The 15,599-nt window shown below is 51.8% G+C and overlaps 1 protein-coding gene across 1 annotated transcript in view; it reads left to right on the top strand.

Annotated features, from left to right (window-relative positions):
- Window positions 1-15,599, top strand: part of VWA2 (von Willebrand factor A domain containing 2) — a 46,063-nt gene that overhangs the window by 29,253 nt on the left and 1,211 nt on the right. Inside the window, exons 9-11 of the mRNA XM_075352178.1 lie at window positions 11,289-11,396; window positions 11,582-12,160; window positions 13,321-13,872. Coding sequence (XP_075208293.1) covers window positions 11,289-11,396; window positions 11,582-12,160; window positions 13,321-13,872 — 1,239 coding nt within the window. The remainder of the gene's footprint in view (window positions 1-11,288; window positions 11,397-11,581; window positions 12,161-13,320; window positions 13,873-15,599) is intronic.

Here is a 15,599-nt window from a genome sequence, read left to right as displayed (position 1 = left end):
GACAAGCGGCCTTCCTCCTTGCACAGGTTAGTGTCTCTGTCGCCACAGACCAGGAGCTCTCTTCAGTGGTGGCTTCGGCCCCTCTCTCTGTCCCAGGGGCGCTCCTTTCTGGCCCCGTCCTGGGTGATCCTCACCACGGATGCCAGTCTATCCGGCTGGGGAGCGGTATGTCTCCACCACCGAGCGCAGGGTACTTGAACTCCGTCCGAGTCAGCCCTTTCGATCAATGTGCTGGAAACCAGAGCCGTGTGTGACGGGGTGTACATCAGAGCAAAGAGAGACAACAGGCCGAGGATGATCCAACAGGTTTACTAACAGGAATACAGGAACAGCACACGACAAGTCCAAATAAAACAGATTCGGGGGCACCTCCCGATAATCCAAAGTGCCAGATCACAACGTAATAGTCCTTTTCAGAGTCCCAGAGAGTTCCACACAATCCCACGGGCCGCCACACAGGCCTAGCTCCGTCCGTGTCCACAGCCACCCAGGCTGGGGCTCCTGCTCTCTTTAAGTTTCAGCTCACTCTGAAGTTACAAAAAGGGAAATGCATTGTCTGTGCTGCTTGACCAGCCCACCATGTTTGTTCAGGGGGTAGGGGTCACACATCCTATCATCAATGGTTTGGTCCATCACAGGGCTCCAATATGTCTGCCAGCCACAGTAGATGAAGGGATCCCCTGCTGTAAAGAACAATGACTATTCCTTCACTGGCCAATGCAATTACAGATTAGATACACAACTCTGGAAAGAAGAGGACAGGCTATTTACATAATCACATTAGATGCCAAGACTACAATTGTATGAGAGAGACACATTGAGACCAGTAGCTCCCCCAAGAAAATACATGAATTACAACTAATACAACCAGGGAAATATACATATCATGACATAGTATCACAGCATATACAGTGAGAGGGTAAATTACATCTTCACAATCCCTCCCCCTCCCAACTTGTGTACGTACTAGGGACCTCTACAGGTCACTGGTTAAGTACACACAGGCAGAGCGTTACTTACATGTGGCTTCATGCAGCCACGAATTGGCATCGTAGCTCTCCCACATCATTGCCCAGGAGAACAGCTGCAGGCAGACCACCCATCACCCCAACCACACATCGCCTGACCCCAAAACCAAAGTTCAGATCCACAGTGGCTGTGGGAATAGTCCTCCATTGTCCACCAGCCAGTTCAATAACAATCCCAGGTCCTCTATGGATTGCCTCAGGCCGAACCACTCGGGGATCAGCCAGTGTGAGGAAAGCACCCGAGTCACAAAATCCAACAAGTCTCTGTCCATCCAGCACAACCTCCTGCAAGTGCTTACCTCGATGAGCAGAAGTCGTCATAACTGCGGGTCGCACCCCGTAAACTCCTGGTGGTGCAACATGGGGGGCTGAGTCACTAGGCCAGTCCTCACATAACGGTGCCACATCTTCCTCCATGGCGCTGGGCTGTAAATAATTAACAATCCGATTGGGTGCAGGATCAGTCCTCATTTGAACAGCTGGGCAGGAGACTTGCCGATGCCCTGGCTGTCCACATTGATAGCATCTGAGCTGGGTCTCCCTCCATCCAAGGCGTCCTCTTGGGTAAGGGGTAGGGGAACTTGGAGGCTGGCTCCCACCTGAAGGTGCTGTAGGGGTTTGAGGATGATTCCTCCATGGCCTGGCTGGGCATGAGGCCTGCAAATGCCCGGGATGCCTACAAACATAACACCTGCGCTCTGTTACTTCCTCTCCCCGGCGTATTCCAGAAAGTGCAGTAGAAGCAACTGGAGGCACATTAACACGGGTATCAACATGTGGTGGCTTAGAGGAACGGGGAACAATGGGGGCAGAATAACTGGGGGCATCCGGTGTTGTGGAGCTGTTAGGCGTCTCTCCATCCTCCAACAGAACCCTCCACTGAGGCTTGATGGTGAGCACCTCATCAGCTAGAGCAGCAGCTTCCTCCACTGTCGCTGGTTTTCTCTCACGCACCCATTCCCGGATCTCAGCGGGGCACTGGGCAAAGAATTGTTCTTTTATAATGACCTGCAGGAAGGTCTCCCAAGATAAGGCCTCCTCTGCCTCCAGCCAGCGATTACATATTTGTTTGAGTCTATGAGCATATATCTTAAAAGACACTTCCCCATCACAGGCTAAAGCACGGAACTGAGTCCTGTAAGTGTCTGGGGTCACAGCATAATGTGCTAGAATAGTCTGTTTAATATCCGCATACTCACAGTTCCACCGAGGGTCCATAGCTCTATAGGCTTCAGCAGCTCCCCCCTCTAGGAGCCCAACCAGATGCCGGACACGCTCCCTTTCCGGGACTTCCATTAATCGACACTGATGCTCAAAGTCCTGGAAGAAGCCCTCAATGTCACCTGCAGCCTCATTAAACGGCTTAAAGTCTTTGCGGGACACCCTGGGAAGTTCCCTCATGATGGGTGCTGGGGTTACAGTCTGTCTGGAACCTCTCGCGGCTTCCACAGCGAGCTCCTTATCCAGCAGTGCCATCTCCTCCATCCTGCGCTCCTTCTCTTTAGCTCCACGCATGGCCTCCCTCTTATCTTCTATGGTGGCCTCATCTCCAAGCAGTGCCATCTCCTCCTTGTACCACACAACCCATTGACTTTTTTGGGTATTCACCTCCGGCTCCCGTCTTTGCTCCCCTTGCTGTGGAAATTGTTCCTCGGTGCCATCTTGCAGGCAAGCGTGTTCCAATGCCTCAATTAGTTGCTCCTTAGAGAGTCCTTTGTAGCCGACACCTAATTCACGGGCCTTTGTTTGTAGACTCGCCACAGTCCAGTTCCTGTATCCTGAGGTTCTGGTTTCAGACGTCGATTGGCTGTTGTCCTCCATTTCTTCTGCTCTGATCCCACCGCTGCCACCAGTTTGTGACGGGGTGTACATCAGAGCAAAGAGAGACAACAGGCCGAGGATGATCCAACAGGTTTACTAACAGGAATACAGGAACAGCACACGACAAGTCCAAATAAAACAGATTCGGGGGCACCTCCCGATAATCCAAAGTGCCAGATCACAACGTAATAGTCCTTTTCAGAGTCCCAGAGAGTTCCACACAATCCCACGGGCCGCCACACAGGCCTAGCTCCGTCCGTGTCCACAGCCACCCAGGCTGGGGCTCCTGCTCTCTTCAAGTTTCAGCTCACTCTGAAGTTACAAAAAGGGAAATGCATTGTCTGTGCTGCTTGACCAGCCCACCATGTTTGTTCAGGGGGTAGGGGTCACACATCCTATCATCAATGGTTTGGTCCATCACAGGGCTCCATTATGTCTGCCAGCCACAGTAGATGAAGGGATCCCCTGCTGTAAAGAACAATGACTATTCCTTCACTGGCCAATGCAATTACAGATTAGATACACAACTCTGGAAAGAAGAGGACAGGCTATTTACATAATCACATTAGATGCCAAGACTACAATTGTATGAGAGAGACACATTGAGACCAGTAGCTCCCCCAAGAAAATACATGAATTACAACTAATACAACCAGGGAAATATACATATCATGACATAGTATCACAGCATATACAGTGAGAGGGTAAATTACATCTTCACACCGTGCTTCTGGCTCTCCTAGCTTTTCACCATCTGCTGGCGGGCAGGCACATCCGAGTCCAGTCAGACAACGCGACAGCGGTTGCCTACATCAATCACCAAGGCGGGACACGCAGCCGCCTGGCAGTGTTGGAGGTACAACGCATCCTTCAATGGGCGGAGGACTCCAAGTCCACCATATCCGCAGTCCACATCCCAGGCGTGGAAAACTGGGAGGCAGATTATCTCAGCCGTCAAACCGTGGACAGTGGCGAGTGGTCCCTGCACCCGGCAGTTTTTCAGTCAATCTGCCGCAAATGGGGCACTCCGGACGTGGACCTAATGGCATCCCGTCACAACAACAAAGTTCCCGTTTACGTGGCTCGCTCCCACGATCCTCAGGCATTCGCCGCGGACGCTCTGGTTCAAGACTGGTCCCAGTTTCGTCTGTCCTACGTGTTTCCCCCTCTAGCTCTCTTGCCCAGAGTCCTGCGCAAGATCAGAATGGAGGGCCGTCGAGTCATCCTCATTGCTCCGGACTGGCCCAGGCGAGCTTGGTACCCAGACCTGCTCCATCTGTCTGTAGAGGTGCCGTGGCATCTTCCGGACTGTCCAGACCTTCTCTCACAAGGTCCGTTTTTCCGCCTGAATTCTGCGGCTCTCAAATTGACGGCGTGGCTCTTGAGTCCTGGATCTTGACGGCTTCTGGTATCCCTCCTGAAGTCATCTCCACTATGACTCGGGCCCGTAAGTCTTCCTCCGCCAAGATCTATCACAGGACTTGGAAAATTTTTCTGTCCTGGTGTCGCTCTTCCGGCCATCCTCCTTGGCCATTCTCCTTGCCGACCCTTCTGTCCTTTCTACAGTCCGGTCTGCAGCTGGGACTGTCCCTCAACTCTCTCAAGGGACAAGTCTCAGCTCTATCAGTGCTGTTCCAGCGGCGTCTCGCCCGGCTGGCTCAGGTCCGCACCTTCATGCAGGGCGCATCTCACAACATTCCGCCTTACCGGCGGCCCTTGGATCCCTGGGACCTCAATTTGGTTCTCACGGTTTTGCAGAAACCCCCCTTTGAGCCTCTTAGGGAGGTTTCTTTGTTTCGTCTTTCACAGAAAGTGGTCTTTCTAGTGGCCATAACTTCCCTCAGGAGAGTCTCTGATTTGGCTGCGCTCTCTTCGGAGTCACCTTTTTTGTTTTTTCATCAAGACAAGGTGGTTCTCCGTCCGACTCCGGACTTTCTTCCTAAGGTGGTCTCTCCTTTCCACCTTAACCAGGACATTACCCTACCTTCCTTTTGTCCGGCTCCTGTTCATCGCTTTGAGAAAGCGTTGCATACTCTGGATCTGGTGCGTGCTCTCCGGATCTATCTGTCTCGCACCGCTGCTCTTAGGCGGTGCACTTCTCTTTTTGTGCTAACCACAGGTCGGCGCAAGGGCCTCTCTGCTTCTAAGCTGACCTTAGCCCGTTGGATTAGGTCGACTATTTCGGACGCCTACCAGTGTTCTCAGGTGCCTCCCCCGCCGGGGATCAAGGCACACTCGACCAGAGCTGTCGGTGCCTCTTGAGCTTTCAGGCACCAGGCTATGGCTCAACAAGTCTGTCAGGCTGCCACTTGGACTAGCCTGCATACCTTTTCAAAGCACTACCAAGTGCATGCTCATGCTTCGGGAGATGCGAGCTTGGGCAGACGCATCCTTCAGGCGGCTGTCGCCCATTTGTGAAGTTAGGTTCTGCCTACTTCTTAGTTTTTCTGTTTATTCCCACCCATGGACTGCTTTGAGACGTCCCATGGTCGGGGTCTCCCATAGGAACGATAAAGAAAAAGAGAATTTTGTTTACTTACCGTAAATTCTTTTTCTTATAGTTCCGTATTGGGAGACCCAGCTCCCTCCCTGTTGCCTGTTGGCAATTTCTTGTTCCGCGTGTTTTTCACCGGCTGTTGTTGTTGACAGAGTCTCCGGTTGTTCCGGTTCTTGCTCTGTTTTTACTTGTGGGTGGCTATTCTCCTTCAGCTTTTGCAGTAAACTGGCTAGATCTGGTTCTCCAGGGGGTGTATAAGCTCAGAGGGAGGAGCTACACTTTTAAGTGTAGTACTTTGTGTGTCCTCCGGAGGCAGAAGCTAAACACCCATGGTCTGGGTCTCCCAATACGGAACTATAAGAAAAAGAATTTACGGTAAGTAAACAAAATTCTCTTTTTTCTCTTTTTGTGAGGAGCTATACTTACAATGCACAGGAACTGCTATGGGAAGCAAAATGGCACCGCAGTATGCCAACCTTTCATGGCTAAACTGGAAAATGACTTTTTAGCATCCGGTTCCCTCAAGCCATTGGCCTATTTCCGTTTCATCGATGACATCTTAATAATCTGGACCAAATCTGAACAAGAGCGTCTAAAATTCCATGAAAAATTCAATGCATTTCATCCAACCATAAACTTGACATTGGACCACTCAAAAACAGAAATCACCTTCCTGGAGACCACCATAAAAGTTCAAAATGGCTCAATCCAGACATCAGTGTATAGGAAACCTATTGACCATAACACGTACCTCAGATGGGACAGTTTCCATCCCAAACACATTAAAAAGTCCATTGTATACAGCCAGGCCCTCAGATATAATCGTATCTATTCTAGGCCAGCAGACAGGGATGAACACTTAACCCATCTTAAAAAGACCTTTCTAAACCAAGGCTACCACCCCACCTCCATAGATGACCAGATCATTAGAGCCACAAGGACCCCTAGAAGTGAACTGCTTCAATACAAACAAAAGGAAACCAGTCGAGTACCTCTGGTGGTGACCTACAACCCACAGCTCGAGGTGTTGAGAAGAACGGCCAAGAAACTTCACCATATTCTACACAAGGATGACCGGTTATACACCATATTCAAAAGATCCTCCATTGCTGTGCTATAGGCAACCTCCTAATTTAAGGAGCATCATGATCCGAAGCTCAATGCCCTCAGACACACCAAGAGGAACTTATCCTTGCAATGTAAAGAGCTGCAAAACCTGCGCTCATGTAGAGACCAAAGACCGGATAAAGATCCCTAACACACAGAAGGGCTATAAGATTCCTGGGACATTCACATGTTTTTCCTCCAACATGGTGTACTTAATCCTGTGCACTATATGTCCTATTGGGGGCCTCTATGTTGGAGAAACAGGACAGAGACTGAGAGCAAGGATGAGATCTCACCGCCACACAATTACAGACAAAAAAACCCATTTACCTGTGGCCAAACATTTCTGTGCTCCAGAACACAACATAAACCACAAGAAAGTCATCATATTAAAAGGCAACTTCAGATCACAAAGCCATCGCACGGTCTGGGAATACAAATTCATCAGAATGTTTAACTCTGTGGACACAGGACTTAACCTGTCAGGAGGATTTATGACTCATTACAAAATCTGAGGGGTCTGCTCCAGAGACTGCGAGGGCACAGGCCTCTGATCCTACATGGATACAGAATCTGAGGGGTCTGCTCCAGAGACTGAGGGCACAGACCTCTGATCCTACATGGATACAGAATCTGAGGGGTCTGCTCCAGAGACTGAGGGCATAGGCCTCTGATCCTACGTGGATACAGAATCTGAGGAGTCTGCTCCAGAGACTGAGGGCACCAGACATCTGATCCTACATGGATACAGAATCTGAGGGGTCTGCTCCAGAGACTGAGGGCATAGGCCTCTGATCCTACATGGATACAGAATCTGAGGGGTCTGCTCCAGAGACTGAGGGCACCAGGCCTCTGATCCTACATGGATACAGAATCTGAGGAGTCTGCTCCAGAGACTGAGGGCACCAGACCTCTGATCCTACATGGATACAGAATGTGAGGGGTCTGCTCCAGAGACTGAGGGCACCAGACCTCTGATCCTACATGGATACAGAATCTGTGGGGTCTGCTCCAGAGACGTGAGGGCACCAGACCTCTGAACCTACATGGATACAGAATCTGAGGGGTCTGCTCCAGAGACTGAGGGCACCAGCCTCTGATCCTACATGGATACAGAATCTGTGGGGTCTGCTCCAGAGATGTGAGGGCACCAGACCTCTGAACCTACATGGATACAGAATCTGAGGGGTCTGCTCCAGAGACTGCGAGGGCATAGGCCTCTGACCCTACATGGATACAGAATCTGTGGGGTCTGCTCCAGAGACGTGAGGGCACCAGACATCTGATCCTACATGGATACAGAATCTCAGGGGTCTGCTCCAGAGACTGCGAGGGCATAGGCCTCTGATCCTACATGAATACAGAATCTGAGGAGTCTGCTCCAGAGACTGAGAGCACCAGACCTCTGAACCTACATGGATACAGAATCTGAGGAGTCTGCTCCAGAGACTGAGGGCACCAGGCCTCTGATCTTACATGGATACAGAATCTGAGGGGTCTGCTCCAGAGACTGCGAGGGCATAGGCCTCTGATCCTACATGAATACAGAATCTGAGGAGTCTGCTCCAGAGACTGAGGGCACCAGACCTCTGATCCTACATGGATACAGAATCTGAGGGGTCTGCTCCAGAGACTGCGAGGGCATAGGCCTCTGATCCTACATGGATACAGAATCTGAGGAGTCTTCTCCAGAGACTGCGAGGGCATAGGCCTCTGATCTTACATGGATACAGAATCTGAGGGGTCTGCTCCAGAGACTGCGAGGGCATAGGCCTCTGAACCTACATGGATACAGAATCTGAGGAGTCTGCTCCAGAGACTGCGAGGGCATAGGCCTCTGATCTTACATGGATACAGAATCTGTGGGGTCTGCTCCAGAGACTGAGGGCACCAGACATCTGATCCTACATGGATACAGAATCTGAGGTGTCTGCTCCAGAGATAGAGGGCACCAGACATCTGATCCTACATGGATACAGAATCTCAGGGGTCTGCTCCAGAGACTGCGAGGGCATAGGCCTCTGATCCTACATGGATACAGAATCTGAGGAGTCTGCTCCAGAGACTGAGGGCACCAGGCCTCTGATCCTACATGGATACAGAATCTGAGGGGTCTGCTCCAGAGACTGAGGGCACCAGACATCTGATCCTACATGGATACAGAATCTCAGGGGTCTGTTCCAGAGACTGCGAGGGCATAGGCCTCTGATCCTACATGAATACAGAATCTGAGGAGTCTGCTCCAGAGATTGAGGGCACCAGACCTCTGATCCTACATGGATACAGAATCTGTGGGGTCTGCTCCAGAGACTGAGGGCACCAGACCTCTGATCCTACATGGATACAGAATGTGAGGGGTCTGCTCCAGAGACTAAGGGCACCAGACATCTGATCCTACATGGATACAGAATCTGAGGGGTCTGCTCCAGAGACTGAGGGCTTAGGCCTCTGATCCTACATGAATACAGAATCTGAGGAGTCTGCTCCAGAGACGAGAGGGCACCAGACCTCTGAACCTACATGGATACAGAATCTGTGGGGTCTGCTCCAGAGACGTGAGGGCACCAGACCTCTGATCTTACATGGATACAGAATCTGAGGGGTCTGCTCCAGAGACTGCGAGGGCATAGGCCTCTGATCCTACATGGATACAGAATCTGAGGAGTCTGCTCCAGAGACTGAGGGCACCAGACATCTGATCCTACATGGATACAGAATCTCAGGGGTCTGCTCCAGAGACTGCGAGGGCATAGGCCTCTGATCCTACATGAATACAGAATCTGAGGAGTCTGCTCCAGAGACTGAGGGCACCAGGCCTCTGATCCTACATGGATACAGAATGTGAGGAGTCTGCTCCAGAGACTGAGGGCATAGGCCTCTGATCCTACATGAATACAGAATCTGTGGGGTCTGCTCCAGAGACGAGAGGGCACCAGACCTCTGAACCTACATGGATACAGAATCTGAGGGGTCTGCTCCAGAGACTGCGAGGGCATAGGCCTCTGATCCTACATGGATACAGAATCTGTGGGGTCTGCTCCAGAGACGTGAGGGCACCAGACCTCTGATCTTACATGGATACAGAATCTGTGGGGTCTGCTCCAGAGACTGCGAGGGCATAGGCCTCTGATCCTACATGGATACAGAATCTGAGGAGTCTGCTCCAGAGACTGAGGGCACCAGACCTCTGATCCTACATGGATACAGAATCTGAGAAGTCTGCTCCAGAGACTGAGGGCACCAGACCTCTGATCTTACATGGATACAGAATCTGTGGGGTCTGCTCCAGAGACTGCGAGGGCATAGGCCTCTGATCCTACATGAATACAGAATCTGAGGAGTCTGCTCCAGAGACTGAGGGCACCAGACCTCTGATCCTACATGGATACAGAATCTGAGAGGTCTGCTCCAGAGACTGCGAGGGCATAGGCCTCTGATCCTACATGAATACAGAATCTGAGGAGTCTGCTCCAGAGACTGAGGGCACCAGACCTCTGATCCTACATGGATACAGAATCTGAGGGGTCTGCTCCAGAGACTGCGAGGGCACCAGACCTCTGATCCTACATGGATACAGAATCTGAGGGGTCTGCTCCAGAGACTGAGGGCACCAGACCTCTGATCCTACATGGATACAGAATCTGAGGGGTCTGCTCCAGAGACTGCGAGGGCACCAGACCTCTGATCCTATATGAATACAGAATCTGAGGAGTCTGCTCCAGAGACTGAGGGCACCAGACCTCTGATCTTACATGGATACAGAATCTGAGGAGTCTGCTCCAGAGACTGAGGACACCAGACCTCTGAACCTACATGAATACAGAATCTGTGGGGTCTGCTCCAGAGACGTGAGGGCACCAGGCCTCTGATCTTACATGGATACAGAATCTGAGGAGTCTGCTCCAGAGACGTGAGGGCACCAGGCCTCTGATCCTACATGGATACAGAATCTGAGGGGTCTGCTCCAGAGACTGAGGGCACCAGACCTCTGATCCTACATGGATACAGAATCTGAGGGGTCTGCTCCAGAGACTGAGGGCACAGACCTCTGATCCTACATGGATATTGGGACAATAAACCTTTAACACCACTAATCAAAGCTAATTAAGGATTCACTTTCTAAGCTCAGTGTTTATTTAATGTCTTTTATTATCCGTCCCTCCGCTGTTTGTGGATATATTTGTGTTTCTTCACATATTTCGGCACACCGTGCCTGATGGAGACCTGAGAGGTCTGGAGGCTTCTCTGTAACATCCTCTTATTTTATTTTAGTCGCCATTAAAAGGTATCACAAGATTATAATTTTGTTTTTCTCACTGACAACAATCAATCATTTGGCCGCAAAAAACGCAGCGGTAAAAACGCATGTAATGCATTGCATGGGTGAAAACGCAGGAAAGAATTGACGTCCATTTTTTTATTTTTATTTTTTTTAGCTCCAAAACGCAGCTAATAAAAAGTTTGTGCGCGGACAGCAAAAATGAAAAGTCATCCACTTTGCTGGGGAAGCAAAGTCCTTCAGTTTGGAGCCCAAAAACGCAGCGAAAAACGCTCAGTGCGCACGTAGCCTAAGCGTGAGGTCAGGGCCCGTAGATGAGACCCCCACTCCAGCGGTGAAAGAAATAACCCCAGATAGGGGCTGTAAGAAGTGTGTGACCTTGTATTACACCACACGATTGGGGGTCTTATATTTATTTCTATGTAGCTACATAGGGGGCCTCAGGAATGCTTGTCCCTGGTGGGCCGGGGTTCTCCAGTCCGTCGCGGAGTATGAATCCTGGGTTGATGTGATGTACCATCCATGTACTGGAGATGTGACTTGTGTGTCTTTGTAGACCCCTGCGACTCCGGGCCGTGCAAGAACGGCGGCAGCTGCATCCCCGACGACGCGGACAAGTATCACTGCGTGTGCCCTGCCGGGTTCACCGGAGACGCCGAGTGCGGTAGGTGTCAGTCTCCTCGCATTCTGCTCTCTCTGCCTCCATCCTCTAGCAGACTGTGCTCATCTCTGCTTGCTGTCACTGAATAGAGCCATTTATCGTCACCGGCGATGTAGTCCCTTCTTCCGGTTTCTCCAGTTTGCGGTGTCGGTCTTTACTGCAGCTCTCGCTTTCTCTTCTTCCTGCAGCTCCTGACTTGAGGCTGGAGTGTAACGTCGACCTCCTCTTCCTTCTGGACGGCTCGTCCTCCTCCTCCCTGGAAACCTTCATGCAGCACAAGTCCTTTGTGAAGCGCTTCCTCCAGGCCGCTCTGTCCGATGACGCCCCGGTCAATGTGGGGGTCGCGCAGTACAGTGACCGGGTGCAGATGGAGGTGAAGATCGGCGAGTACGAGAACACGGGGCAGCTGCTCAGATACGTGGACGGCATGCGGTTCCTGGGCGGCAGCATCTACACGGGTAAAGCCCTGAAATACGTCACCCAGCACGGCTACAAGAGCGCCCCGACCTTCTCCGACATTCGTGATGACCTCCCGCGGGTCCTCGTCTTACTGACTGGATCCACATCCCTGGACTCCGTGACGCAACCAGCCCAGTATGCCCGCGACCACGAAGTGTTCATTATCGGGGTGGCCGGTGACGCCACCAAAGAAGAGATGACAGAGATCGTAGTGGAGCCCCAAAATGTGATCACGTACTCCAACCCCCAGCAGCTCTTCACCCAGCTGCCCCAGCTCCAGAAGAGGATCTGCAGCGTCGACATCCAAGGTCAGACACAATGTTACGTTAGGTGGTGCGAGCATGGATACTTCAATTGATCAGAATATAGTTGTGGTCATCAGTGTCCTCCTGGGTGTGGTCATCGTTGGCCCTCCTGGGTGTGGTTATCGTTGGCCCTCCTGGGTGTGGTCATCGTTGGCCCTCCTGGGTGTGGTCATCGTTGTCCCTCCTGGGTGTGGTCATCGTTGGCCCTCCTGGGTGTGGTCATTGTTGGCCCACCTGGGTGTGGTCATTGTTGGCCCACCTGGGTGTGGTCATTGTTGGCCCACCTGGGTGTGGTCATTGTTGGCCCACCTGGGTGTGGTCATTGTTGGCCCTCCTGGGTGTGGTCATTGTTGGCCCTCCTGGGTGTGGTCATTGTTGGCCCTCCTGGGTGTGGTCATTGTTGGCCCCCCTGGGTGTGGTCATTGTTGGCCCTCCTGGGTGTGGTCATTGTTGGCCCTCCAGGGTGTGGTCATTGTTGGCCCACCTGGGTGTGGTCATTGTTGGCCCACCTGGGTGTGGTCATTGTTGGCCCTCCTGGGTGTGGTCATTGTTGGCCCTCCTGGGTGTGGTCATTGTTGGCCCTCCTGGGTGTGGTCATTGTTGGCCCTCCTAGGTGTGGTCATTGTTGGCCCTCCGGCGTGTGGTCATTGTTGGCCCTCCGGCGTGTGGTCATTGTTGGCCCTCCGGCGTGTGGTCATTGTTGGCCCTCCGGCGTGTGGTCATTGTTGGCCCTCCGGCGTGTGGTCATTGTTGGCCCTCCGGCGTGTGGTCATCGTTGGCCCTCCGGCGTGTGGTCATCGCTGGCCCTCCGGCGTGTGGTCATTGTTGGCCCTCCGGCGTGTGGTCATCGCTGGCCCTCCGGCGTGTGGTCATCGCTGGCCCTCCAGCGTGTGGTCATCGCTGGCCCTCCTGCGTGTGGTCATCGCTGGCCCTCCTGGGTGTGGTCATTGTTGGCCCTCCTGGGTGTGGTTGGTCATTGTTGGCCCTCCTGGGTGTGGTTGGTCATTGTTGGCCCTCCTGGGTGTGGTCATTGTTGGCCCTCCTGGGTGTGGTCATTGTTGGCCCTCCTGGGTGTGGTCATCGCTGGCCCTCCGGCGTGTGGTCATCGCTGGCCCTCCGGTGTGTGGTCATCATTTTTTTTTTTTTTTTTTTTTTTCCTGCAGGGTGTCAGGCGCAGCCCCTGGACCTGGTTTTCGTGGTGGACGCCTCCTCCAGTGTAGGCCCAGAGAACTTTTCCCAGATCTTGACCTTTCTGACGATGGCATCGCTGCAGTTTGATGTTAACCGCGATGTCACACAGGTGGCTGTGGTCACATACGGCGCTCAGCCGGTCACCGTCTTTGGACTGGACATCCACGAGACGAGCTCCAGCCTCCTCCATGCCATTAATCAGGTGAAGTACCAGGGAGGTCCACCGTCCACCGGAGGCGCTCTCCTCCACATCTACAATGAGGTGATGACCGTCCAGAAAGGGGCACGTCCAGGGGTGAAGAAGGCGGTGGTGCTGGTCACTGATGGCCGAGGCTCGGAGGAAGCCGCCATCCCGGCCCAGAAACTGCGGGATATCGGGATCTCTGTCTTCACCGTCGGAATTGGTAGAATCCACAGAAACTTACTGGTGCGCATCGCGGGGTCCGAGCGGTTCCTCACCCACATCCCGTCCTACGACGTCCTCAGCCAGTACCAGGACGACATCGTGCAGAGGGTGTGCGAGGGTGAGAGCGGCACTGATACTGGGGAGTCCGGGGAGCGGCACCCGGGGGGCCCAAAGATAGGGGGCCGAGGTATGATAGAGATCCATGTAATGTAGAGTGGAGGAGATTACTCCGCTAAGAAACCCCCCATTCTCTTGAGACCTTGTCCTACTGAGCTGTGTATCTAATCCTATCCTGTGTGATACTGTCTGCTGAGCTGTGTATCTATTCCTATCCTGTGTGATACTGTCTGCTGAGCGGTGTATCTAATCCTCTCCTGTGTGATACTGTCTGCTGAGCCGTGTATCTATTCCTCTCCTGTGATACTGTCTGCTGAGCTGTGTATCTAATCCTATCCTGTGTGATACTGTCTGCTGAGCTGTGTATCTAGTCCTGTGTGATACTGTCTGCTGAGCCGTGTATCTAATCCTCTCCTGTGTGATACTGTCTGCTGAGCTGTGTATATAATCCTATCCTCTGATACTGTCTGCTGAGCTGTGTATCTAATCCTATCCTGTGTGATACTGTCTGCTGAGCCGTGTATCTAATCCTCTCCTGTGTGATACTGTCTGCTGAGCTGTGCATCTAATCCTCTCCTGTGTGATACTGTCTGCTGAGCCGTGTATCTAATCCTATCCTGTGTGATACTGTCTGCTGAGCTGTGTATCTAATCCTCTCCTGTGTGATACTGTCTGCTGAGCTGTGTATCTGATGCTAGTCTGTGTGATACTGTCTGCTGAGCCATGTATCTAATCCTCTCCTGTGTGATACTGTCTGCTGAGCTGTGTATCTGATGCTAGTCTGTGTGATACTGTCTGCTGAGCCATGTATCTAATCCTCTCCTGTGTGATACTGTCTGCTGGGCCATGTATCTAATCCTCTCCTGTGTGATACTGTCTGCTGAGCCATGTATCTAATCCTCCCCTGTGTGATACTGTCTGCTGAGCCATGTATCTAATCCTCTCCTGTGTGATACTGTCTGCTGAGCCATGTATCTAATCCTCTCCTGTGTGATACTGTCTGCTGAGCCATGTATCTAATCCTCTCCTGTGTGATACTGTCTGCTGAGCTGTGTATCTAATCCTCTCCTGTGTGATACTGTCTGCTGAGCCATGTATCTAATCCTCTCCTGTGTGATACTGTCTGCTGAGCTGTGTATCTAATCCTCTCCTGTGTGATACTGTCTGCTGAGCTGTGTATCTAATCCTCTCCTGTGTGATACTGTCTGCTGAGCCATGTATCTAATCCTCTCCTGTGTGATACTGTCTGCTGAGCCATGTATCTAATCCTCCCCTGTGTGATACTGTCTGCTGAGCCATGTATCTAATCCTCTCCTGTGTGATACTGTCTGCTGAGCCATGTATCTAATCCTCTCCTGTGTGATACTGTCTGCTGAGCCGTGTATCTAATCCTCTCCTGTGTGATACTGTCTGCTGAGCTGTGTATCTAATCCTCTCCTGTGTGATACTGTCTGCTGAGCTGTGTATCTAATCCTCTCCTGTGTGATACTGTCTGCTGAGCTGTGTATCTAATCCTCTCCTGTGTGATACTGTCTGCTGAGCCATGTATCTAATCCTCTCCTGTGTGATACTGTCTGCTGAGCCATGTATCTAATCCTCTCCTGTGTGATACTGTCTGCTGAGCTGTGTATCTAATGCTCTCCTGTGTGATACTGTCTGCTGAGCTGTGTATCTAATCCTCTCCTGTGTGATACTGTCTGCTGAGCCGTGTATCTAATCCTCTCCTGT

Source organism: Anomaloglossus baeobatrachus, chromosome 5 (genome assembly GCF_048569485.1).
Source record: "Anomaloglossus baeobatrachus isolate aAnoBae1 chromosome 5, aAnoBae1.hap1, whole genome shotgun sequence".
In the NCBI taxonomy this organism is placed as follows: domain Eukaryota; kingdom Metazoa; phylum Chordata; class Amphibia; order Anura; family Aromobatidae; genus Anomaloglossus; species Anomaloglossus baeobatrachus.
The sequence above is the reverse complement of the archived record's forward strand: the minus strand, read 5'-3'. Positions and strand labels throughout refer to the sequence as shown.